The sequence below is a fragment of the Dromiciops gliroides genome, chromosome 3 (genome assembly GCF_019393635.1).
Source record: "Dromiciops gliroides isolate mDroGli1 chromosome 3, mDroGli1.pri, whole genome shotgun sequence".
In the NCBI taxonomy this organism is placed as follows: Eukaryota; Metazoa; Chordata; class Mammalia; order Microbiotheria; family Microbiotheriidae; genus Dromiciops; species Dromiciops gliroides.
Window position 1 is genome coordinate 444,126,525 of NC_057863.1, and position 25,709 is coordinate 444,152,233.

Here is a 25,709-nt window from a genome sequence, read left to right on the forward strand (position 1 = left end):
CTTTCTCCTTCCTTTTTAAAATCTCTCACACAACTATTTCTAGACATAGCCACAGAAGATAAGATTCTGAGTACACCCTTGTGCATAGATGAAGTTGGCTCTGTGGGCAGAAAAAGTTGAGTCTCAGGTATTCAGCAAATCAAAGGAGGCTTGACCCAATTGTCCCTTTTGAGGAAGAGCAAAGACTTGGAGGTCCTTATTGGCATCAATTATCCTGTGCCTCTGCTGAAAGATTAAATGTGCAACCAGCCATAAAGATTAATGTAATGAAGCCTGTAACCTGTGTATAGGCCAATGATTTCTAACAATTTTTGGAATTCTGATACTCTATTACCATAGAAGGCTGGTTTCAAGCCTGAGGCATTTTGTGACCTACTGGTTAGGCAAGACACCTAACTTGGTGGAGAGAATAATGATTCAATATTGCTTGCCCATGTAAGCAAAAGAATTGGTGAGAGAGTTTTGGAGTAGAGAGAATCTTCATTCCTGCTTTCAGAGAGGATGTACCCAAGTTTTGGAGTCTCTTTGGGGAGAGGGAGGGGGAGAGGGAGAGGCATAGAGGAGGAGAGAGGGAGAGGGAGAGAGACAGAAAGACAGAGACAGAGAAAGAAGGGTTTGGGGAAGCAGCATATTTTTTGGTAGGTAAAACCCAGATCCTCAACACATCCCTGATTCCTGCTTGCCTTCCTAGAGACTTGAGGACATTCCTCCTTGGGTGAATGTGGGCCTCTCTCTTGATTGAGCTATCTGTAGTGGAATGACTCAGAGATTACCATATGTATTTATTCTCTTTCAGATATACCCTAACTTCCCATTTCTTCCATCTACTCAACTTTCATGAGTGACTCCTCCATTCTAACTCAGCTATACATATACTCTTAACCTTTCCATCACCCACAAATGTTCTACTTCCATGTTAATGAACTTCAAAGTTCCTTACCTGACCATAATCTTTTATTTTTCTATCTATCCCTATGCCTTTTGACCCCTAAATGCATTTTTTTGTCCTCATGACTTGCAGCATTCCCTTCACTCCATAATTGCTTTCAACACCTTCATCCCTGGACACTCTTTTTTCTTTCTGAATTCAACAACTTGGTGAACCATTTAAACCTGAAATTATCTTCTGCTTTCAAATTCCTTGTTCATTTATCTCATTACTGATCCTAGCTGACCACATATATAGATGAAAAAGGTGTATAATTGAAAATCTGTGTACTTGCCACAAAATACAATTTTTCCCTAACTGATGGGCACAGCCTGATCCACATGAAATACCATAGGTGGGTTTCTTGCTATGGAACTACTGAAATTTTTTAAAATATGTTTTTTACAAAATGGGGAGACAATCTATTAAAAGATAAAGATTAGAAAATAGAATAATAAGAATAACTGCTTAGGATGTATCTTCCATGTCAGTTCTGAGACTCCAGACTAAATAGCCTTGAAATGGAAGGGTCTTTTTAGTTCATATATGTTTAGTTTTTTCCTTGAGCGAAGTAAAATTATTCTAAAGCACCCATAATTGGTTCCATGATCTACCCCTTGCTACCTGTAGGAATTTAGCTAAGTTATCATCCCTCTTTGGGCCTCGGTTTCTTCACTGGTAAAATAGGGGGATTAAATTTCATGACTCTAAAGATCCTTTCTAGATCTATATATTACAGATTTCAGTCTGTCTAGTTTGTGTCTCATCTTGGGAGGAGGATGGGATGAATCCTTCGTTGTGATCAGAAAAGAAGGAGGATGAATGGAGAGGAAACATTGATGGAGTGAGAAAGATGAACTAAATGCAATCAAGGAGAGAGAGAAGAGAGAGGGAATTAATACAGAGGAGTTGAAGAAAGAGAAACATCTGCTATGGGGAATGAAATGAGTGGAAACTTCAGGCATAATAACTGAAGGAAGATACTTAGAAGGCTAAAGGCAAGAACAAGGTAGGAAAGCTCTGCCCTAAATTAGGTCATCTCTCTGAATAATTGCTCTGAGGAGAGCTTTTCCTCACAGCTTTGGCATTCAAGGTACCTGGAACATTTAACGCCCTCTTGGCATAAAGGAGGGGCAAACATTGGAATATGGCATTTCCCTGGCTATCAATAAAGGTCACATTTTAGTTCACTTTCTCTGAGAGGCAGCATAGCATAGTAAGGGAGGGCTAGCTAGTCCAAAAGACAGGAAGATCGGGGTTCAAGTTTTACCTCTGATACCTACTGCGTGATGACTGGCCATTTATAACCTCTAATACTTGTTAGAATTAATTATTGGGGGCAGCTAGAAGATGGTGCAGTGGATAGAGCACCGGCCCTAGATTCAGGAGGACCTGAATTCAAATATGGCCTCAGACACTTAGTAGCTATATGACCCTGGGCAAGTCACTTAACACTCATTGACCACCCCCCCCCCAAAAGGATTAATTCTTGATCTTGTATTTCATATTTGATTTTATTCTGTACATGATTTTATTCTGTAACCATATTCTGTATTCTATTTAACAAACCTAAAGCCTCTTCCTTGTCTCAGAGTGAAGAAGCTCATGGATTCCAAAGTTCAGTTTTCTCACTCCCTGAAGTTAGATCCCAAAGGTTTAAGCTTTCTCACAATGACCATTGGTTAAAGAAAAAAATCTATTCTCAACACTTTCATTAAATATTATCTTATCATTTCCTGCGAGGCTTGTGTGTTATTCTTGAGAAGCTGGACTAACTGATCTTGTCCCATCTTCAGCAATTAAGGTGGTTTTACCTAATACCTAGGGACCAATGAGTTTATCTGGGCCCATATCAGTAACTTCAGAATGCAGATAGCACCCATAAAATTCCCCAAAAAACATTCCTTAGAGATAGAGAGAGGTGGTCTCCATCCTATGTGTGGGTTATATGTATTTTCTTAAACGTAACCAATCCCTCATCCCTATGATGCTGGCCAATAATATGAATTCTGTTCTGTTATTTGTTCTATGATTACAAAAATGAGTTGCATCTTCAATTTGGGTTCTTTGACATAAATGGAGGCAAGCCATTGACCCTTTATTATCAAGTTGCATGCCCCTATTGGGGGCAGCTAGGTGGCACAATGGATGGAGTACCAGGACTGAAGTCAGGAAGACTCATTTTCCTGAGATCAAATCTGGCCTCAGACACTTAGTAGCTGTATGACCCTGGGCAAATCACTAAACCCTCTTTGCCTCAGTTTCCTCATCTGTAAAATAAGCTGGAAAAGGAAATGGCAAACCAATCTAGTATCTCTGCCAAAAAAAACCCAAAATGGGGTCACAAAGAATAGGACATGACTGAAATGACTGAACAACAAATGTCCATTAATAAATGATATCTTGCTTGGAGACATTTACCTTAGTCTACCTTTTTGATATTTTGTATGTGACATACTCTAATCAACTCTTAAAGAATATAAATTTCAGAGAAGACTTATATTCACAAAGAATATAAGTTTCTGCCTGGAAAGAGGGAGTTTCTTCACCTTGAAGTTTTCTTTACCAATAAAATGACGGTACAGTTCCTATCCCTATCTCATTTGATGGAACTGAATTTTATTACCTAGATAAAGGTAAATAAATAAAAACCCCCTTAGAAAGATTCAACTCATGTCAAACCCATTCTGAATTTGTCCACCCAATATAAAGTAACCAGGAGTCTTTCTAGGCTTATTTATTCTCTATTCAAATACATAGTTTAGCACATTAAGTTTTTATTAATTCCTGGAATCATATAATTTCTAAGTTGGGATGAAGCTCAGAGGCCATCTAGACCAACCTGTAAATTTTTAAGAATTTCCCTTTATAAAAAAAAACTGTACAAGAAACTATCCAGACTTTGCCTGAAGACTTACTGAGAGAGAGAGAACCCACCCCCAATGTAGATCGTTTAACTTCTGGATAGCTTTAAATAGTAGGAATTATTTTTTTCATGCTGCACATTTAAATCTGCCTCTTTGTAATCTACTTCCATTGGTCCTGGGGTTCTGCCCTCTGAGGCCAAAAAGAACAATTCAAATTCTTCTTTTACACCTGCCAGCCCTTTAAGTACTTGGGAAAGAGCTATATACAGGGGTGTAAGTGCTCTTTCTGTGCAGCATCAGATCATAATGCCTTTATGACTTATTAAATGTTATTTGACAACTGGTTCAGCCAAAAAGTCCTTTTCTCTGCTTCCACCCTAGTGACAAACCTCTCTGAGCTCAGCTCAGTTGGTTCTAGGCAACAATCAGTCTTCCAAGTCCTTTTAGATTGTTAGGATCCATCCAAACATATATTGCCCTGGCACAGCCTTTGAGAAGACAGGGACACCTCAATGAGGCATTATGGTAAGACCTTAGTGGAGTTCATGTTGATAAAACTGTAAAAATGGACCAAAAATCTGTGGGAGAGAATGGAAGTAAGGGTTGTACAAGCTTCTCAGGCTGGGGCCTTCAGATTCGGTGAAAGATGCTGAGAAAGGAACACAGGAATCCAGAACAATTTGGTTTGTCATTTCCAGAAGCTCATATCAATTAGTTATATATTAATAGGAATCCATAGAAGGTCCTTTGTGTAATTAGCAGTAGAAGCAATCCTACCAATACAGGGGAACTATAACCATCAACTTCCAACTTACTAGTTACATTAACACTATCAACTTCAGGGAAATGACATGTAATGCAATGTAATAATGTTATATAACTAATATAATACTATAAATTATTTGGAATGTGGGTGTATGTACAGAGAGAGAGAGAAAGAGAGAGACAGTCAAACAGAGAACAAATAATGGATAGGGAACGAGTTTCAGAGTCAGGTAGTCCTGGGTTCAAGTTTCACCTCTGATATCTACAGCTGTGTGACTCTAGGCAAGTTACTTAACCTCTTAGGGCTATGGACAACTCTTTACCAATCTGCATTGGTAGAGAGAGGGAACTTCTATATGGCTGAAATAATAGATGCAATTCTTCCCCACAACCCAATTGCCATGGCAACTATGAGCCCATGTTCTCACTGCCATGATTATTGGGTAGGGAAAGGAGAAAAAAATGCCCTTTTTGCCTTGTTGGGAGACCAAGGAAGAATTGGCAGAATTTCAAAAGAGAGAAGAAGAGAGGAAATGGATGGGCTTTGTTCTTTTTTTATGCCATAGTGAGTGGGAGACACTTCCAAACTCAGTAGACAATCTTCGATTTAGTCATCCGGTCATGGGGACCAATGAAGAACTGCTTCATCAACTCAAAGCACAAGTCTTTTAGTACTTAACCTGAGCATATCTTTCCATGGAGCCAGATGCAAATGGCCAGCTACATTGGAGGTGTTATATGTAGGCCAGCAGTTCAGGGGCTTCATTGATCACCTCTATTACATCTATATCTATGTCTATGTCTATGCCTGTATCTATGTCTATGACTATATCTATGTCTATACTTATATCTGACTATGTGTATGTCAATGTCTGTAGCTACAGTTCATTCTCAACATTCAGAATAGTTATATTCTATCAAATCATTTCAAACACTGAATCAGTGAATACTGAGCCACTGCTCCTAGAAGAAATACCTGGTTAGGATCCTGCAAGCCTCCAGTCACATTTACTTTAACACTTTCCAGAGCAGTCTCAAGTAGAAATTGGTGAATTTCCTTTTTCTTTGTCTGGATGTACTATATTGTTGATTCATTAACATTGAACACAGCCAACAGTACTATAACTCATGCCTGAATGAGGCTTTTCTAACACACATATTTTCTCTGTAAGGGACGTCACAGCTTTATTATGCTTGTGTTACACTAGGGAACACTTCGGCATTATACTTGGAGGCCATTTGAAATGGTGAAATCACTATCAAAAAAACACAAAAATATGAAAAACATGGCACTAAATTGATAAAAAGATACATGCTTACAATATGAGAGCTGAAACAAGAAGGCAAAGCATCATCACCTTATTCCCATCAGCTGTGAATGTGAACGTTTGGGTGACTCAAATTTTTTGCTGTTCTACACTTTTGAAACTCCTAACAACCCAGGGAGGTAGATGCTATGTTATTATTCACATTTATAGTTAAAGAAACTGAGCCAAAGAAAGGTTAAGAGATTTGCCCAGGATTATACAGCTTGTCAGGGGTGTGTAAAGGTTTTCCCAGACTGCACAAGGATCCACGGCAGAAAAATATGTTGAGAACACCTACCCTACATATGAATATTATTGGGCTATAATAAATGATGAGCAGGTAGATTTCAGAAAAATTTACCAAGACTTACATGAACTGATTCAAAGTGAGGTGACAAGAATCAGAAGAACATTGTACACAGTAACAGTAGTAATGTGTGATGATCAACTATGAATAGTTGAGGTCTTCTTAGCAATTCAATAATACAAGACAATTCCAAAGGACTCATGATGAAAAATGCTGTCCATAGGCAGAGAAAGAACTGATGGGAGTCTGAATGCAGATAGAAGCATACTATTTTCACTTTCTTTATCTTTTGCATGTTTTTTTTTTCCTTTGGGTCTGTTTCTTTTTTCATAATATGACTATATGTTTTACATGATTGCACACATATAACCTATTTAAAATTCTTATCTTTTTAGGGAGGGGGAAGGGGAGGGAGGGAAGGAGGGAGAACAATTGGAACTCAAAAAAAATTTTAAATGAATGTTAATATATTAGAAAAATATGGAAAGACTCACACAAAATAATGAAAAGTAAAATGAACAGAACCAAGAGAACATCATATACAGTACCAGAAATATTGTTTTGTTTTGTTTTGGCGGGAGAATAAGGGTTAAGTGACTTGCCCAGGGTCACACAGCTAGTAAGTGTCAAGTGTCTGAGGTCAGATTTGAACTCAGGACCTCCTGAATCCAGGGCCGGTGAAGCTAGGTGGCACAGTGGATAAAGCACCCAGCACCGAGGGGGTCGGGGCAAGTCAGCAGGAGCTGCGGGCCACAGCCGAACAACTGAGGCCCCTGGAACCTGGCTCAAAAATCTGGTGGCCAAGAAAGACAGTGGAAAAACCTACCTGCACTGGCCGGGAGGGCAGGTTGCCAGCTATAGGGCCACGAAAGGGACAGACTGGATCAGGCGCCTGGCTGAGCACGCTAAGACAGGAAGTGCAGGGGGGCGAACTGCACACACTCTAAAGGCCTCAGAGTAAGAAGCTGGTCACACAGCACCTATAACCCTGCACAAGAAGCCCAAAACAGGGACCCTGGTGCCCCCAGAGCAGACCTCAACTTAAAAAATAATAAATAAGCTGCAATAATAAGAAGCAAAAAAAGAGCCCTCTCCATTGAGAGCTTCTGTATCAATAGGGAAGAAGCCAACACAAACTCAGATGAGGACAATACCCTCAAATTGCCTACATGTGAAGCCTCACAAGGGAAGGTGAATTGGTCTCAAGAACAAAAAGCCTTCCTGGAAGAGCTCAAAAAGGATTTAAAAAATCAATTGAGAGAGGTAGAAGAAAAGATGGGGAGAGAAATGAAAGCAAAACAAGAAAACTATGAAAAAAGAATCAGCAGCTTGGAAAAGGAAGCACAAAGATTGACTGGCCAAATGGGGAAAAAAAAAAGTGCATAATTTCACTGAAGAAAACAATGCCTTAAAAAATTCACTTGGCCAAATGGAAAAAAAGGTGCATAATCTCACTAAAGAAAACAATGCCTGGGGCGGCTAGGTGGTGCAGTGGATAGAGCACCAGCCCTGGATTCAGGAGTACCTGAGTTCAGATCCTGCCTCAGACACTTGACACTAGCTGTGTGACCCTGGGCAAGTCGCTTGACCCCCATTGCCCCGCAAAAAAAAAAAAAAGAAAAGAAAACAATGCCTTAAAAATTAAAATCAGACAGCTGGAAGATAAGGAATCCATGAGACACCAGGAATCAGTCAAGCAGAATCAAAAGAATGAAAAAATAGAAGAAAATGTGAAATACCTCAATGGAAAGACAACTGATCTGGAAAACAGATCGAGGAGAGAGAATTTGAGAATCATTGGACTGCCTGAAAGCCATGACCAGAAAAAGAATCTAGACACCATATTCCAGGAAATTATTAAGGAGAACTGCCCTGATATCAAAGAATCAGAGGATAAAATCATCATTGAAAGAATCCACCGATCACCTCCTGAAAGAGACCCCAATAGGAAAACTCCAAGGAATATTGTAGCCAAATCCCAGAAGTATCAGGTGAAGGAGAAAATACTCCAAGCAGCCAGAAAGAAGCAATTTAAATACCATGGAGCCACAGTCAGGATTGCTCAGGACCTGGCACCTTCAACATTAAAGGACTAAAAGGCTTGGAATATGATATTCCAGAAGGCAAAAGAGCTTGGATTGCAGCCGAGAATCTATTACCCAGCAAAAATGTGCATTCTCTTTCAGGGGAAAAGATGGACATTTAATGACATTGGGGACTTTCAATCTTTCCTGACAAAAAGACCAGAACTGAAGAGAAAATTCAATCTTAACATACAAGACTCAAGAGAAGTTTAAAAAGGTAAACAGAGGGGAAAAAGAGGTTACTCAATTAGGTTAAACTGTTTATATCCCTGCACAGGAAGATAATACTCATAACTCTTAAGAACTATAAGTGTATTTGGGCAGAGAGAAGGACTTTACACAGAGGGCATAAATATAAATTGTCTTTGATGTGATGATACAAAAAAAAATTAAGGGGTTAAAAAGGGAGTCTATGGGGAGGAGAGGAAAGGGGAGGTAGAATGGGATGAATTATATCATATGAAGAGATGAAAAAAACAACCTATTACAATAGAGGGAAAGAAAGGAGGGGTGAACATTGTTTCAATCCTACTCTCATTAGATTTGATTCAAAGAGGGAATAATATATACGTTCATTGGGATAAAGAAACTTAGCTCATTCTTTAGGGAAGCAAAAGGGGAAGAGAAAGGGGGGACTGAAAGAAGGGAGGAAAAAAGCAAGGGAGAAAAGGGTAAAAAAAAAGAGAGGGGGGTGACAAAAAGGGAGGGCAGAATGGGGGAGGCAGGGGTAAAAAGTAAAGCATTGGTGAGGAGGAATAGGGTGAAAGAAGGGGGGAAAAGTACAAAGGGGGTAAATAGAATGGAGGGGAATAGACAGTCAATAATAATAACTGTGAATGTGAATGGGATGAACTCTGCTATAAAACGGAAGTGAATTACAGAGTGGATTAAAAACCAGAATCCTACAATATGCTATTTACAAGAAACACATTTGAAGCAGCGAGATACACACAGAGTAAAGGTAAAAGGCTGGAGCAGAATATATTATGCTTCAGCTAAAGTAAAAAAAGCAGGGGTAGCAATCCTTATCTCAGACAAAGCGCAGGCAAAAATAGATCTCATTAAAAGAGATAAGGAAGGAAATTACATCTTGCTAAAAGGTACTATAGATAATGAAGTAATATCAATATTAAATATGTATGTGCCAAGTGGTATAGCATCCTAGTTCTTAGAGGAGAAGTTAAATGAGTTACAAGAGGAATTAGACAGTAATACTATACTAGTGGGGGATCTGAATCTCCCCCTCTCAGAATTAGATAAATCTAGCCAAAAAATAAATGAGAAAGAAGTGAAAGAGGTGAATAGATTACTAGAAAAGTTAGACATGATAGATGTCTGGAGAAAATTGAATGGGGATAGAAAGGAACATATTTTCTTCTCAGCAGTACATGGCACATTTTCAAAAATTGACCATGTATTAGGGCACAAAAACATCATAGTCAAATGTAGAAAGGCAGAAATAGTAAGTGCATCCTTCTCAGATCGTGATGCAATAAAAATTACATGTAAGAAAGAGCCAGGGAAAAGTAGAATGAAAATCAATTGGAAACTAAATAATTTCATTCTAAAGAATGAATGGGCCAAACAACAAATCATAGAAACAATCAATAACTATATCCAAGAGAATGATAATAATGAGACAACATACCAAGATCTATGGTATGTGTCCAAAGCAGTGCTTAGGGGAAAATTTATAGCTCTAAATGCTTACATGAATAAAAAAGAGAAAGAGGCGATTAATGAATTGGGCATGCAACTTAAAAAACTAGAAAAAGAACAAATTAGAAATCCCCAATTAGATACTAAACTAGAGATCCTGAAAATTAAAGGAGAAATTAATAAGATTGAAAGCAAAAAAACCTATAGAATTAATCAATAAAACTAAGAGCTGGTTTTATGAAAAAAACCAATAAAATAGATAAAATATTGATTAATTTGATTAAAAAAAGAAGGAAGAAAACCAAATTACCAGTATCAAAAATGAAAAGGGTGATATTACCACCAATGAAGTGGAAAGTAAATCAATAATTAGGAATTATTTTGCCCAACTGTATGCCAGTAAATTTGACAATCTAAATGAAATGGACGAATATTTACAAAAATACAAACTGCCCAGGTTAACTGAAGAGGAAATAAAATCCTTAAATAAACCCATATTAGAAAAAGAAATTGAACAAGCCATTAATGAACTCCCTAAGAATTTTACCAAACATTTAAAGAACAATTAATTCCAATATTATACAAATTATTTGGAAAAATAGGTGAAGAAGGAGTTCTACCAAATTTGTTTTATGACACAAATATGGTGGTGATACCAAAACCAAGCAAAGCAAAAACAGAGAAAGAAAATTATAGACCAATTTCCCTAATGAATATTAATGCTAAAATCTTAAATAAGATATTAGCAAGGAGATTACAGCAAGTGATCACCAGGATAATACACTATGACCAGGTGGGATTTATACCAGGAATGCAGGGCTGGTTCAACATTAGGAAAACTATTAACATAATCAACCACATCAATAAGAAAACCAACCAAAATCATATGATTATCTCAATAGATGCAGAGAAAGCTTTTGACAAAAATACAACACCCATTCCTAATAAAAATACTAGAGAGTTTAGGAATAGGTGGAGCTTTCCTTAAAATAATAAACAGTATCTACCTAAAGCCATCAGCAAGTATTATATGCAATGGAGATAAATTAGAGGCCTTCCCAATAAGATTGGGGTGAAACAAGGATGTCCATTATCAGCCTTATTATTTAATATTGTACTAGAAATGTTAGCTTTAGCAATCAGAGAAGAAAAAAAGGAATTAAAGGAATTAGAATAGGCAAAGAGGAAACAAAACTATCACTCTTTGCAGATGATATTATGGTATACTTAAAAAATCCTAGAGAATCAACTCAAAAATTACTTGAAACAATTAACAACTTTAGCAAAGTAGCAGGATATAAAATAAATCCACAGAAATCATCAGCATTTCTATACATGACCAACAAAGTCCAGCAGCAAGAGATAGAAAGAGAAATTCCATTTAAAGTAATGGTAGATAATATAAAATACTTGGGAGTCTACTTGCCAAGACTAACCCAGGAACTCTATGAACACAACTACCAAACACTCTTCACATAAATCAAATCAGATCTAAATAATTGGAAAGATATCAATTGCTCATGGATAGGCAGAGCTAATATAGTAAAAATGATAATACTACCCAAATTAATTTACTTATTCAGTGCCATACCAATGAGACTACCTAAAAATTATTTTATAGAACTAGAAAAAATAATAACAAAATTCATCTGGAAAAACAAAAAGTCAAGAATATTCAGGGAAATAATGAAAAAAAATTCACAGGAAGGTGCGTTAGTGGTAACAAACCTAGAGTTTTACTATAAAGCGGCAGTCATCAAAACTATCTAGTACTGGCTAAGAAATAGAGTGGAGGATCAATGGAATAGGCTAGGCACAGGAAATGCAGTAGTAAATGACACTAGTAATGTAGTGTTTGATAAACCCAAAGACTCCAGCTTCTGGGATAGGAACTCAGTATTTGACAAAAACTGCTGGGGAAACTGGAAGATAGTATGGCAGAAATTAGGCATAGACCAACATATGACACCTTATACTAAAATAAGATCAAAATGGATACATGATTTAGACATAAGAGGTGATACCATAGGTAAATTAGGAGAGAAAGGAATAGTGTACCTATCAGATCTTTGGAAAGGAAAACAGTTTATGACCAAACAAGAGATAGAGTATATTATAAAATGTAAAATGGATGATTTTGATTACATTAAATTAAAAATTTTTGTACAAACAGAAGCAATGCATCCAAAATTGGAAGGGAGGTAGAAAGCTGGGAAACAATTTTTGAGGCCAGTACTTCTGATAAAGGCCTCATTTCTAAAATATATAGGGAACTAAATCAAATTTATAAGAATCCAATTCATTCCCCAATTGAGAAATGGTCAAAGGATATGAACAGGCAGTTTTCTGATGAAAAAACCAAAGCTATCTATTCCCATATGAAAAAATGCTCTAAATCTCCAATGATTAGAGAGATGCAAATTAAACCTCTGAGGTACCACCTGACACCTATCAGATTGGCTATAATTACAAAACAGGAAAATAATAAATGTTGGAGAAACTGTGGAAAAATTGGAACACTAATGCATTGTTGGTGGAGAGCAATTTGGAATTATTCCCAGAGGGCTATAAAGCTGTGCATACCCTTTGACCCAGTAATACCACTTTTGGGTCTTTTGCCCAAAGAAATCATGGAAAGGGGAAAGGGACCCACGTGTACAAAAATATTTATAGCTGCTCTTTATGTGGTGGCAAGGAATTGAAAGTTGAGGGGATGCCCATCAATTGGAGAATGGCCAGACAAGTTGTGGTATATGAATACAATGGAATACTATTGTGCTGTAAGAAACGATGAGCAGGAAGAGTTCAGAGAAACCTGGAGGGTCTTGCGTGGGCTGATGATGAGTGAGATGAGCAGAACCAGAAGAACATTGTACACAGTATCATCAACATTGAGTGTTGATCTACTGTGATGGACTATATTCTTCTCACCAATGCAATGGTACAGAAGAGTTCCAGGGAACTCATGATAGAAGAGGATCTCCAAATCCAGGGGAAAAAAGAACTGTGGAGTAGTTGGTGAATGAACCATACTATTTTGGTTTTGGTGCTGATGTTTTTCTATTTTGAGGTTTTTCGTCATTGCTCTGATTTTTCTCTTATGACTAATGCAGAAATATGTTTAATGTTATTATGTGTATATATGTATATATATACATATATACATATGCATATGCATATACATATATATATGTGTGTGTGTGTATATATATATATATATATATATATACACACACACAACCTATATCAGATTACCTGCTGTCTAGGGGAGGGGGGGAGGGAGGGGAGGGAGGAGGGAGGGGAGGGAGGGAGAAAAATCTGAAATTGGAAACAAAAGTTGAGAACTATCTTTACATGTAACAGGAAAAAAAATAAAATACTTTATTAATTAAAAAAATAAAAGAAATAGCAAGTTGTACATAGTAGATTTGCAGTTTCATGTGCAATCATCTCTTTTATTGTACTATGTTATGAAAATGCTTGGTTTTAAAAAGGTGAAACAAATGGAGATCATTTCACTATAAAGCATAGAAAAGGAGAAGAGAGAAGGAAAGCCAATACTGTATTAGACCCCAAATGTAGACCACACTACTAAAATGAGATTACTTCACAACATACATGTATAACATTGAAAATTTCCCATAAAATTGTCAAATGAAAATTTCTGTGTTTTTTGGGGGGTACTTTCCCCATTTAAATAAAATTATCTTATTTGCTTTTATCAATACTGGAAAAAATGAATGTTAAAAATTGTCTTTACATATAAAGGTATTTTACATTGGAAAAAATAATACACTATTAAAAAAACACCTACCCTTGACCTTTTCTACTGAGTCATAGACTTATTGGACTGAATGACTTGGGTTGTTATTTCTATATATACAAAGAAGTTAAATTCATATTGTGGGATCAAAAATAGAAATAATAAAAGTTTCCCTTTGAAAATAGAGAGGCCTCAGGGCATTCACAATCTCACTTTCAATTAGTCAGAAAAGACTTTCTGAAAGACATGGCATTTCAGAATGACCTCTAAAACACAGCAAATATTGATTTGGGGGTTATAAATAAATATTAGCAAGTGGGTGAATTCACAAATATGGAATCCAAAAATAATGAGGATCAACTGTATATCTACATTTAATCTGCATCAATCATTCATTCAATAAATATTTATAAAGTACCTTTTATTTGCTAGGCACTGTGCTAAATTCTAGGGATACAGAAAAGGCCAAAAGACAGGACTACCCCTTGAGGAGCTCACAATCTAATGGGGAAGACAACATATAAAAAGCTATGGATAAACAAGGTATAAACATGATACCTTGAAACTAATCAACAGAAGGAAAGCACTAGCATTAGGTAGGAAGGATTGGGAAAGCCTTTCTGTAGAAGGTGGAATTTTAGCTGAGATTTAAAAGAAGCCACGAAAGGCAGGAGGAAGAGATGAGGAAGGAAAGATTCCAGGTATGGGGAAAAGATGGTGAAAATTCTGGAAGTTAGGAGATGATGCATCTTGTTTGAAGGACAGCAAGGAGGTCAATGTCACTGGATTAAAGATTATGGGGTGGGGTGGTAGGCAGTGGAGTGTGAGCAAGAGGTAAGGAGTAAGATGTAAGAAGACTATAAATGTGAGAGGGGCAGTTATGAAGAAATATGAATGACAGGATTTTCTTTTTCAATTAGGTCTACATCCACATATATACATTCTGTTGTTCAGTTGTTTTTCTTTTTTTCTTTTTTTTTTTTTTGGCAGGGCAATGAGGGTTAAGTGACTTGCCCAGGGTCACGCAGCTAGTAAGTGTCAAGTGTCTGAGGCCGGATTTGAACTCAGGTACTCCTGAATCCAGGGCTTGTGCTTTATCCATTGCACCACCTAGCTGCCCCCTGTTCAGTTGTTTTTCAGTCATGTCTGACTCTTTGTGACCCCATTTAGGGTTTTCTTGGCAAAGATACTAGCGTGGTTTACTATTTCCCTCCCCAGCTCATTTTACAGAAGAGGAAACTGAGGCAAACAGGGTTAAGTGATTTGCCCAGGATTACACAGCTAGTAAGTATCTGAGGCCAGATTTGAACTCAGGAAGATGAGTCTTCCTGACTTCAAGTCTGATACTTTATCCACTATGCCACAAAAAAAGAAAATGGCAAGTGTAAAAAAAAAAATGGCACATCAGCAAAGAGTCCTTATTTAGAACTACCTTTCTGGAACCAGAGAAATTGTTCACACCAACCCCCTTCCTGACTCACTGCACCACTTCCCTGGACCCCTTACCCATCAGGCAGTTTTCAAATCTCATTTGAATGGCTTTTTACTCTGAAATCACTGTCTAGGATTAGAAGGCTTAGCAGAACCACAAGGCTAATGGAAACCACTTGAGCAGCATGGCTCAGACTAGCCTAGCAGACAAACAAAAATACCTGTTTTGGTTAATGGAATGGAGAAGAGCTGCTGAACAAGTTTGTTCTCTGAAGTTCTCAGGACCATGACAATGTCAGCAGGTAATGTGTCTCTATTCTTCTCAAGGAACCCAAAAGCATCGTATAAAACCTGCATCAGAAACAGTAAATAAGCAAAAAATAAGCTGCCTGCTGACAGTGACAGGAAGATTTTGCCTAAGGTGAGTAATTAGTTGTGACAGACAGTGGTTTAAAGATAGACCTCTGAGGAGAATTCAAACCTGATGCAGCTGTGCTTTCTAAATCTGGACAAGCAAGCCAAAATAAAACACAGTGGATGTGCTGCTCCTGACAGGTCCCCTTCACCTTCACTTCTTGTCAGAGGCCTCTTACAGTGAAGGACAAGTACAGCAACATGTAGGATGATAAGAGTTAGCTTCAGAGCTAGAAGACCTGAGTTCAAGTGCCACCTTTCACACATTCTGACCCTGGGCAAGTTACAACCTCTCAATGCTCTATTGCTGAGGTGCTGAGCTGCATTGTTAGCTTCCTCATAAGGAAATTTCCTAAACTAATTAATTCAAAGGTCTAGTCCCTGCCCTATCCAGTTATGTATAGAAATAATCTGTTATTCTTCTTGTTACTACTACTACTACTACTACTACTGCTGCTGCTGCCGCTGCTGCTGCTGCTGCTGCTGCTACTATGGATTAGAGGCAATATGGTATTGTGAAGGAGCCAGGAGAGACCTAGATTTGAATCGCATCTCTGACACTATGTGACTATAAGCAAGTTGGGTTTTTTGGGTTTTTTGGGTTTTTTGGCTCAGCAATAAGGGTTAAGCGATTTGCCCAGGGTCACACACCTAATAAGTGTCAAGTGCCTGAGTCTGGATTTGAACTCAGGTCCTCCTGAATCCAGGGCTGGTGCTTTATCCATTGAGCCACCTAGCTGCCCCTATAGGCAAGTCATTTAAACTCTTTGAACCTCAGGTTCTTATATCTGAAATGGGAATAATAATAATAATAGCCATTTCACAGAGCTAGGTGGTGTAGTAGATAGAGTACTGGGCTTCAAATCAAGAAGACTCATCTTCATGAGTTCAAATATGGCCTCAGACACTAACTGTGTGACCCTGAGCAAGTCACTTAACCCTGTTTGCCTCAGTTTCCTCATCTGTAAAATGAGCTGGTGAAGGAAATGGCAAACTACTGCAGTATCTTTACCAAAAAAACCCAAATGGGGTCATAAAGAGTTGGACATGACTGAAAATGAGTGAACAACAACAGCCTATTTCACAAGGTTGTTATAAGAATCAAATGAGATAATGTATTTGAAGTGCTCTGTAACCAAACCTGCTAATGAGTAGTCTCTTGTCTACTTTCAGTGAAACCCTATGCTTATATGATCTGAGTCCCAAAGCCCATCAGTATGGGAATCTTTCCTCACTTTGCTGTTGTTTCCTCATTGGTGGAAATCAACACCCTACTTCTGTGTGAGGGACAAGACTGAGAGAGAGGAGGCCTCTTTAGTCCCTTTGAGTCTCTTGAGTATTTAGTCTCTGCAACTGCAACAGGTATTTCTGGCTTCCAGCTTGAGAGAGAAGATGGATGATGCCAACCCTACTTCAGATTGCCAAGGGGAGAATAAGACCGTGGAAAAAAGCTGACATGAAAAGAGCTGTCAATCTCCATCATGTCTCTGTCTTTGGCTTGTTATACTTACTAGGGAATTTCCCCTTAGTTGAGATCTGGGACACTCTCTTAGTTGAACTGAGATACCTGCTCCCAATGAGAGAACTATTTTACTCTGTATTTTCTAGTATATATTCTCCTATGTATACTTTCTCTGATTTGCTAGTGACTTGGATAAATTGGTTTCTTTGCTACTTCCTATTTGTGTTTATTTTGGAACTGGCATTTGGTGGGAAGGAAGTTAAGACTTGTATGTAAAGCTCCAATACTCTTTTCTCTATTAAAGAAACAACAAATGAAAAAGGAGGGGGGAGGGCAGCTAGGATAAAGCACCAGTCCTGGATTCAGGAGGACCTGAGTTCAAATTCAGACTCAGATACTTGACACTTACTAGCTGTATGACCCTGGGCAAGTCACTTAACCCTCATTGCCCCGCCCCCACCCAAAAAAAAGAAAGAAAAGAAAAGAAAAAAGAAACAGCAAATGGAAGTTTAGCTTGAACCTGAAAACCACATTCTTTAGACTGATAATGTTTAAAAGTGAGCAAATAGACATAATTCTAGCCTTATACCCCCTCTTTGAGGAGAGCACAGTGGCCCAGATTCTGGCTTCAACCTTCTGCTTCCCCTCTTGGCAGGAATTAAAGTCTCCTTGGAGAAGGGGGTGAGGAGGGAAAAGAGGCTAGAAATATCTATTCTTACTTCCTTTAAACCACACAATAATACCCCATACTACATGTGGGAGACAGCTTTGCTCCACTTATAGAGCATCTTAAAGTTATCTTTTTATAAAAAAAATCTGATATCTCTTTATATCTCCTTTATTTTTCAATATATTTTTTCTCTTTCCTTTTCAGTAATCCATTAAAATAAGAATATAAAAAGGGAGAAACACTTCAGCAAAAGTAACTACTATTAAACAAGGCTGTGATTATATGCCATGATCCACACCCCTAATCTTCACATCTCTGCAAAGAAGGGAGGGAAGTGCATTTTCTTATCTTCTATTTAGAGCCAAATTTGGCCATTTAATTTCATAGTACTCAATTTTTATTTTTGTTGTTTCTGTTTTTTCCAATGTAGTCGTGTTTATTGTTTTCCTGGTTTTGCTTACTTCACTTTGCATCAATTCATACAATTCTTCCCATATTTCTCTGCATTCTTCATATTCATGGTTTATTAGAGCATAATACCATTCTATTATTTTGAAGTTCTCAATGCATTTCCTATGCATTATTTCATTTGATGTGATATCTCTTTGAGGGAGGCAGAACAAGTAAATATCTTACAGATGAAATCCTGAACTCAGCATATCCAAAACAGAGCTCATCATCTTTCCACCATTCTTCCAGTCTCTCAGTTTAGTGTTCAAAGTCCTTTGTAACCTATTTCACCTCCACCCCTTCTCAGTTTTCTTACACCTTAATCCATGTCTTATACTCTTCAATCCAGTGACACTGGCCTCTTTTATGGAAAACCACGTCAGTATCTTTGCCAATAAAACCCCAAATGCAGTAACAAAGAGTCAGACATGACTAATTGACTAAATAGCAACAACATATCCCCAGCACTTAGCACAGTGTCTGGGACATAGTAGGTGTTTAATGAATGTTTATTGATTAACTGATTGGTGTTATCCTTGATCCTTAACTCTCCCTCACTCCACATATCCAATCAGTTGCAAATCTAGTTATTTCTACTTCAAAAACACCTCTCTACTCACACAACTACCACCTTTATTCTCAGACCCTTATCACCTCTCACCTAGAGTATTAAAATGGCCTCTTAATTTGTCTCCCTGACTCAAATCTCTCCTCATTGCAACCTGTCCTCTACATAGCTGCCAATGTGATTTTCCATAAGTGAAGAACAGGCCATGTTGTTCCACCACTTAAAAACTGCAGTGGCTCCCTAAAGCCTCTATGATTGAATAACAACACCTCTGTTTACCTCTTAAAGCCCTTCAGACCTGGCCCCACTCTTTTTCGATTCTCATTATAAATGACTTCCTTTGCTGGACTCTCTGATTCAAGCAAACTGGCTTTCTCTCTGTTCCTCACACACAACATGCCATCTCCTATCTCTGTGTCTTTGCACTAACCAATCTCCACTATTTCCTTTTCTTTGCTTCATAGAATCCTCTTCCATCAAGATTTGGCTTGAGAACCACTTTCTACATAAAACTATTTCTGATCCCCCATTGCTAGTGCCCTCCCTCCCAAACTTCATATTTAACTTCCTTGCCTTTATTTATATTTGTTCTCACCATAGCTATTGTGTATATACACTGATGGGCTTGTCTCTTCCAAAAGAATATGAGTTCCTCAAAAGTACTGATTGTTTTTGGTTTTGTCAGTTAATAAACATTAATTAAGCACTTACTATGTGCCAGGCACTGTGCAAAATACTGAGGATTCGAAGAAAGGCAAAAAATAGCCCCTGTCCTCAAGGAGATCACTCTAGTACCTACGATATTGCCTGGCATAGAGTAGACATTTCATAAAGACGTACTGATTGATTGGAAAAAAATAGAAGTTCAATCAAATAGCCTAAATGTTTTACCCAAGACTGTATAACTAATAAGCGGCAGACTCGGGACTAAGAAACCAGGGGTTTAGGCTTGTAGTCCAGGGATTTTTATTGTGTCTTATACTATATTAACTTTTATGGATTACAAAGATCCATTTAGTACATTGTTATCACCACTTTTAGGGAAGCATAAGGTGGAAAAAATGCACTAGGAGACATCTAGTGGTAAAACAACCTTCACATCAAATTGCTGAGAGTCAATGAGGGATCCCAGACTGGTGGAACACATAAATATTGTTTTAAGGAAAACAAATAATGATGAGACATCCAAGGGTGTGTATGGAATAAATAAGGACTTCCTTAACATGTGTATGCATATCTATCTATCTATCTAACTAGCCATCTATCTACATGTACATATATACACATATATACTGAGTTTCAAGAAACCGGAGGAGAAAGGGAGGTCATACAGAATCATCTTCAGGCCTCCATTTCACAGTCTTGATCCTCTCAGCTGACCAGTTCAATCATATACTTTCTTCTGCCCTTCATTCCCTTGCCTGCCTGTCCTAACAACATTTAAGCCCCACTATTCTTCAACCATAGGTCACCCCCCACCATTGACCTTCTCTGCCCCAACTCCTATGTTGCTGAATACCATTGGAGGACATCATGAAGTCAAACCCATTGAGCCCACCAGAAATTTGTGTTATCTAATCTCAACTGGGTCCACACTGGTGTGTGGACATCCTTTCCCTCTTTCATGATTGACTCCATCATGCTCCCTTAAGCAACTTACTTACATTTGCAGAGTGAAATAAGGCCCTTGGCAGGTCATGATGGCCCTTCTGGTACATTTTGATCCAAGTTTCCTAAGGGCAAAAAACCCCTCAGCACCAGAGATGGGTGAGTCACTCAGAGCATTACGCAATATATACTGCCAGTCGTCTCTACTTCAGCTGGTGGTCAAGGGACCAGCAGAGCCTCAAGGACATTCCACCATGTCCTGCCCCTTAGTGTATACCAACACTTTCAAGGTATGGAAAAGCAAGTCATTTAACCTTTTAGCACTTTAATTTTCTCATTTGTAAAATGAGGATAGTGATACCATTTGGGCAAAGAGATGTGAAGAAAAGTGCTTTCTAAATCTTAAAGCATTATATAAATGTGAGTCCTTATTGTAGTTGGACGTTGATACTGAAGGCATGGGTTGGATTTAAGAGGGGGAAGCAGAACGTAGCTCCTGACTAAGATCCAAAATAAAACTTCATTTATATTAGAATTGCTTTTTTTTTTTTTTTTTTAGTGAGTCAATTGGGGTTAAGTGACTTGCCCAGGGTCACACAGCTAGTAAGTGTTAAGTGTCTGAGGATGGATTTGAACTCAGGTACTCCTGACTCCAGGGCTGGTGCTCTATCCACTGTGCCACATAACTGCCCCTAGAATTGCTTTTTAATCTGATTTTTCAATGATGTTAGGAAAAATTAACTTTTATATCATGTTACATATTTTAAAAATCAATCTGGACATAGTGTTTTAAAATTTCTCCTTTCTCTCTTCTATTTTCTTTCTTTCTCTTCCTTTCTTCCTTTCTTTCTTTCTTGTCTCTTTTCTTTCTTCTTCCTTCTCCTCCTTCCCTTCTTTTTCTTTCTCTCTTCTTTCCCCCTTCTTTCCTTCTCTCTTTTATTCTTTCTTCCTTTCCTTCTTTCTTTTTTATTTCTCTTTCTTTTATTTCTTTGTTTTCCCATCTCATCTAGGTTAAAAGTGCAGTGGCTACACACAGGCTTGATCCCAGTATTGATTGACATAGGAGCTTTGACCTGCTCCATTTCTGACCTGGACTGATTTGTCCCTCCTTAAGAAGTCTGGTGGCCTCTTTCTTCCAGATGCTTGTCAAATTGATGCTGAATCCAATAAGCTTAGCCCACTGCAGCTCGGAATTCCCAAGCTAAAAAGATCTACTAGTTTCAGCCCCTCTAGCAGCTGAGATTATAGACTTGTACCATTGTGCACAACTTATAAAATTCCTACACAACACCATTTGAATTAATTTTATCATGGGACTCTTAAACAGTGTCGAAGCCCTTTGTAAAACTAAAACGTTATACAAAGGTAAGACATAATAGGGTAGATGGTAAAATAAAATAAGGTATAATATGGTATATGTAAGAAATAATATGTAGTAGATACAATGCTTAACTTGGACTAAAGAAGACTTTGGTCCAAATCTTTCCTAAACTTATTGGCTTTGTGACCATGGGCAAGTCATTTTAACTTTTGAAACCTCCACTTCCCTATCTGTAGAATGGGGCTATTGATGTGTGTAGTACCTGCCTCATTGGGTTGTTTTGAGGCTATATAAGAAGATAATGTATGAAAATGTTTTATAAATATCAGCTATTTATATTTTTAAAAAGGAAATTTTAAACATAAGCCTCAACTCTGCTATTAGAACCTAAAATTTAGGTTGATACATAATGCCCCAGTTCTTGAATAAAAAGAAAACAATTCAGACTGCCATCAACAGCTTAGTCCAGTGGAATTATCATCAAAGGACCCACATTCAAATCTTGGTCCTGCTCCTGACTACCCATGTGAATTTGAGCAAGCCAATGAACTTTTTTAGGCTCCAGTTTCCTCATTTATAAAGTGAGATGGCTTTGGATGTCCCTTCCTACTCAAAATCTATCATCCCATGTCTCCAAATATTTTGATGCTTGGTGTTGGGTAGAATAAACATCTGGGCGTTTAATTGATTTTCTTGGCTTTTTATTTGGATGTTACAGTACCCTGTAGGCTTTGCCTAAAATTATATCAGCCCTCCTAGTTTTATTCACATTCCAGAATTACTTTAAAATTTGAATGTTCACAGCTAAACACACTGTGTAAAGATGTAATCTGTTTACTCCCTGGAGAGCTGTCACTTCTAGGCAATACCTCAGGTAAGAGGCAGATGGCAGCTCTCTAGGCCACCCCGTGAGAAACTGTTTCTATGCCAGAGGCAACTTTTGTGATCAATCCCACTGTGAAAGTTTGTGAGTTATGATTGGGGATTCAAGAAGAATTTAAAAAAAGAAAAATCTGCAATCCATTTCACAAGCTTCACAGACATGGCAATGTAAGTCACTTATCTCTTGTTAAATTCAGACCCAATAACAGTCAAACACCTTTTACCTTTCCAGCATAGTGCTGAATACCAAAGCAGAGCTCCACCCGTTTTGGCCTCCAGAAATATTTACATCGCAGATTATCTTCAAATTTATCTGTTTAAAGACACAAGAAAACCATAGCATGAAATACCCTTGAGAGTGTCTGGATCAGGCACTCCAAACCAGTTACAGGTGCCTGCCAAGAGCCCCTGCAGATCTAAATAAAGTCAATTAGGGCTGAATCTGAGAGAGTCGCTGCACTTAAATTAGAAGAGAGAGATCGGCCATAAGGTGGGTATTTTCTTTGTTGCTTCATCCCCTCCTCGGGCACCTGACTAGGCAGTATCTCCCAGACTTCATGGTTTCCCAGGATGCTGCTTCCCCTGCTCTCCCTAAGAGCTCCCCACAAATGTTTTTGTCAAACCAGAAACGTCACCAATTTGCTTCAGGACAGAATCTGTCCCGAGGGGATGAAGATAATGTGGGTTTTAATTCATCTTGGCAACACACAAGATTTGTAGGTGCTCAGGGAAATTAATAGAGGTGTCAGCAGACTAAACTTTTCCAAACATAAAACAAAACAAAACAAAAAAAAAAACCGTGGAATGCGATCTGCTATGTGAATAACCTCCTCCAGTAAGGGAAAGGATAGAATATATTCACTGAGTCTGTCATCAAGTATTTACTAAGCACTTGCCAGGAAGACAGAGAATGTTGCACTAAAAACAAACAATCAAATGAAAACAAACAAACAAAAGAAACCCCAAATGATAAAAAAAAAAAACACATACACACCAAAAACCAATTCAATCCTGTGGACATTTATTAAGCAAACACTATTTACAAGGCACTGTGTAAAGGTGCCAGAGATAAAAAAATAGAATGGTTCTTGTCCTCAGGAAGTTTATGGTATACTGAGGGTTGAGAAGGCACAGCATGAACACATGAGTAACTACAAAATAGATACAATACAATACCAAGGGAGGGAGGAAGGGAGAGAGAGAGAGAGAGAGGGAGAGGGAGAAAATGAGAAAGCTAGATATCCATGATTATATATACTTGCTTCCTGTCCATAAGGATCTTATAATTTAGGTGAAGGTAAAAAAAAATGGCAGCTAAGTGATATAATGGAAAGAATATCAGGTATATTCCTGAGTTCAAATCTGGCCTCAGACAATTCCTAGCTGTGTGACCCTGGGCAAGTCACTTAACCCTGTTTGCCTCAGTTTCTTCATCTGCAAAATGAGCTGGAAAAGGAAATAGCAAATCACTCTAGTATCTTTGCCAAGAAAACCACAATGGGGTCAACAAAGAATTAGACATGATTGAAATGACTGAACAACAACAAACAATGAGTTTATAATAAAAAAACAACAATGTAAGAAACGTTAACAAGGTAGTGTATGGAACAGGTAAAATTGCTATGACTCATAGGAAGGATAGATCACTGTGTATTAGAATGGTCAGGGAAGGATCCATAGAGCAGCTGAATATTCAAGGGGGCCTTCAATGATGAGTAGAAGATGAATAAGCAAAGAAAACAGGGCATCTAGATGGTACAGTAGAAAAAGCATCAGGCCTAGAGTCAGGAAGACCTAAGCTCAAATCTAGCCTCAGTCACTTATTTGCTGTGTGATTCTGGGCAAGTCACTTCACCCTGTTTGCCTCAGTTTCTTTGTCTGTAAATGGAGAAGAAAATGGCAAACCACTCCAGTATAGTGACTAAGAAAACCCCAAACAGAGTCACAAAGAGTTGAATACAACTGAACAACAACAACAAAAGAAAAGAAATGAGAGATAATAGTATGAGTAAAAATGAAAAAGTGAGAATGAAGGGGAAGGGAAGGGAGTAAGCATTTATGTAGCCGCTACTATATGTCCAGCTCTGTCGTAAGCACAATGTAAATATTATCACATTTGACCCTCACAACAAATGTGGGAGGCAGGTGCTGCTATTAAAACTATTTTACAGTTGAAGAAACTGAGGCTGAGAGAGGTTATGCAACTCATGGTCACTCACAGCTACTAAGTGTTTGAGGCTGGATTTGAACTCAGGTCTTCCTGACTATAGGGTCAGCACCATATCTATAGTACCATCTAGCTGCCCCAGTGAGAATCATATGTTTGGGGAACAGGGAATAAATAGCTCAGTCTGGCTGCTTATGAAGATAACACAGAAGAAACGAATAAAAGCTATGGTTGAGGGGGAAACTTGGAGCCAAGCTGTCAAGGGCCTTGAATTTCAGGCTAAGTTTGAACTTGAACCTATAAAAACAGTGGAGAGTCATTGGAAGTATTTTAGCAGAAGAATGATGTAATAAAATCAGCATTCTGAGACGATTAATCTAGCAGTTGTGATCGGGATGGAAGTGGAAGAGAGAGAAAGATCTAGAACTACGTAGGAAGTATATATAATACTTCTGGCATGCAATAATGAGGGTTTAGACTATGGACAAGGCAGTAAGTATAGAAAGGAAGGCCAAGGCTAGGGACTGAACCTGTGATTTCATTAATAGCGTGCACTCCCAGGCAAGGAAACTCCTGTTACCCATACAGGTTGGCATCTTCTCAGCAAGAGAAGGTGAAAGACTCGCATGGGGGTCATACAATCAGTGGGTGTCAGAGGAAGCATTTGGATGGAGGTCATCTTGACCTTGAGGCTGGCTCTCTATCACTGGGCCATGCTGCCTCTCAGAACGCATGGGCCACATCTAAAGGAAGACACAGTAAGATTTGCTGACTGGGTGTGGGGAGGGAAAGAGGAATCCAAGATGATTCTGACTCTCAGACCTTGGTGACCGGGATTCTGATAGTTCCATTTTCAGAATTAGAAAAGTCAGAAGGATTGAGGTTGGGGGGAGATGAGATCAATTTTAGACATGCTGAGTTTGGGAAGATGGTAGGACATAAATGTTACTCATCACTTGCTAAATGTTCTAATTAATTTTTAAAGGGGCTACATTTTATATGCACATTACTAGCTGAAAAAAATTACAGGATATGAAAAGCTTTATGTTAGTTCCC

At 38.2% G+C, this 25,709-nt stretch overlaps 1 protein-coding gene across 1 annotated transcript in view; it reads right to left on the reverse strand.

The window, feature by feature from the left end:
- MYO3B (myosin IIIB) overlaps window positions 1-25,709 on the reverse strand; it is a 600,588-nt gene that overhangs the window by 294,097 nt on the left and 280,782 nt on the right. The window contains 2 exon segments of the mRNA XM_043993615.1: window positions 15,333-15,462; window positions 22,711-22,799. Coding sequence (XP_043849550.1) covers window positions 15,333-15,462; window positions 22,711-22,799 — 219 coding nt within the window.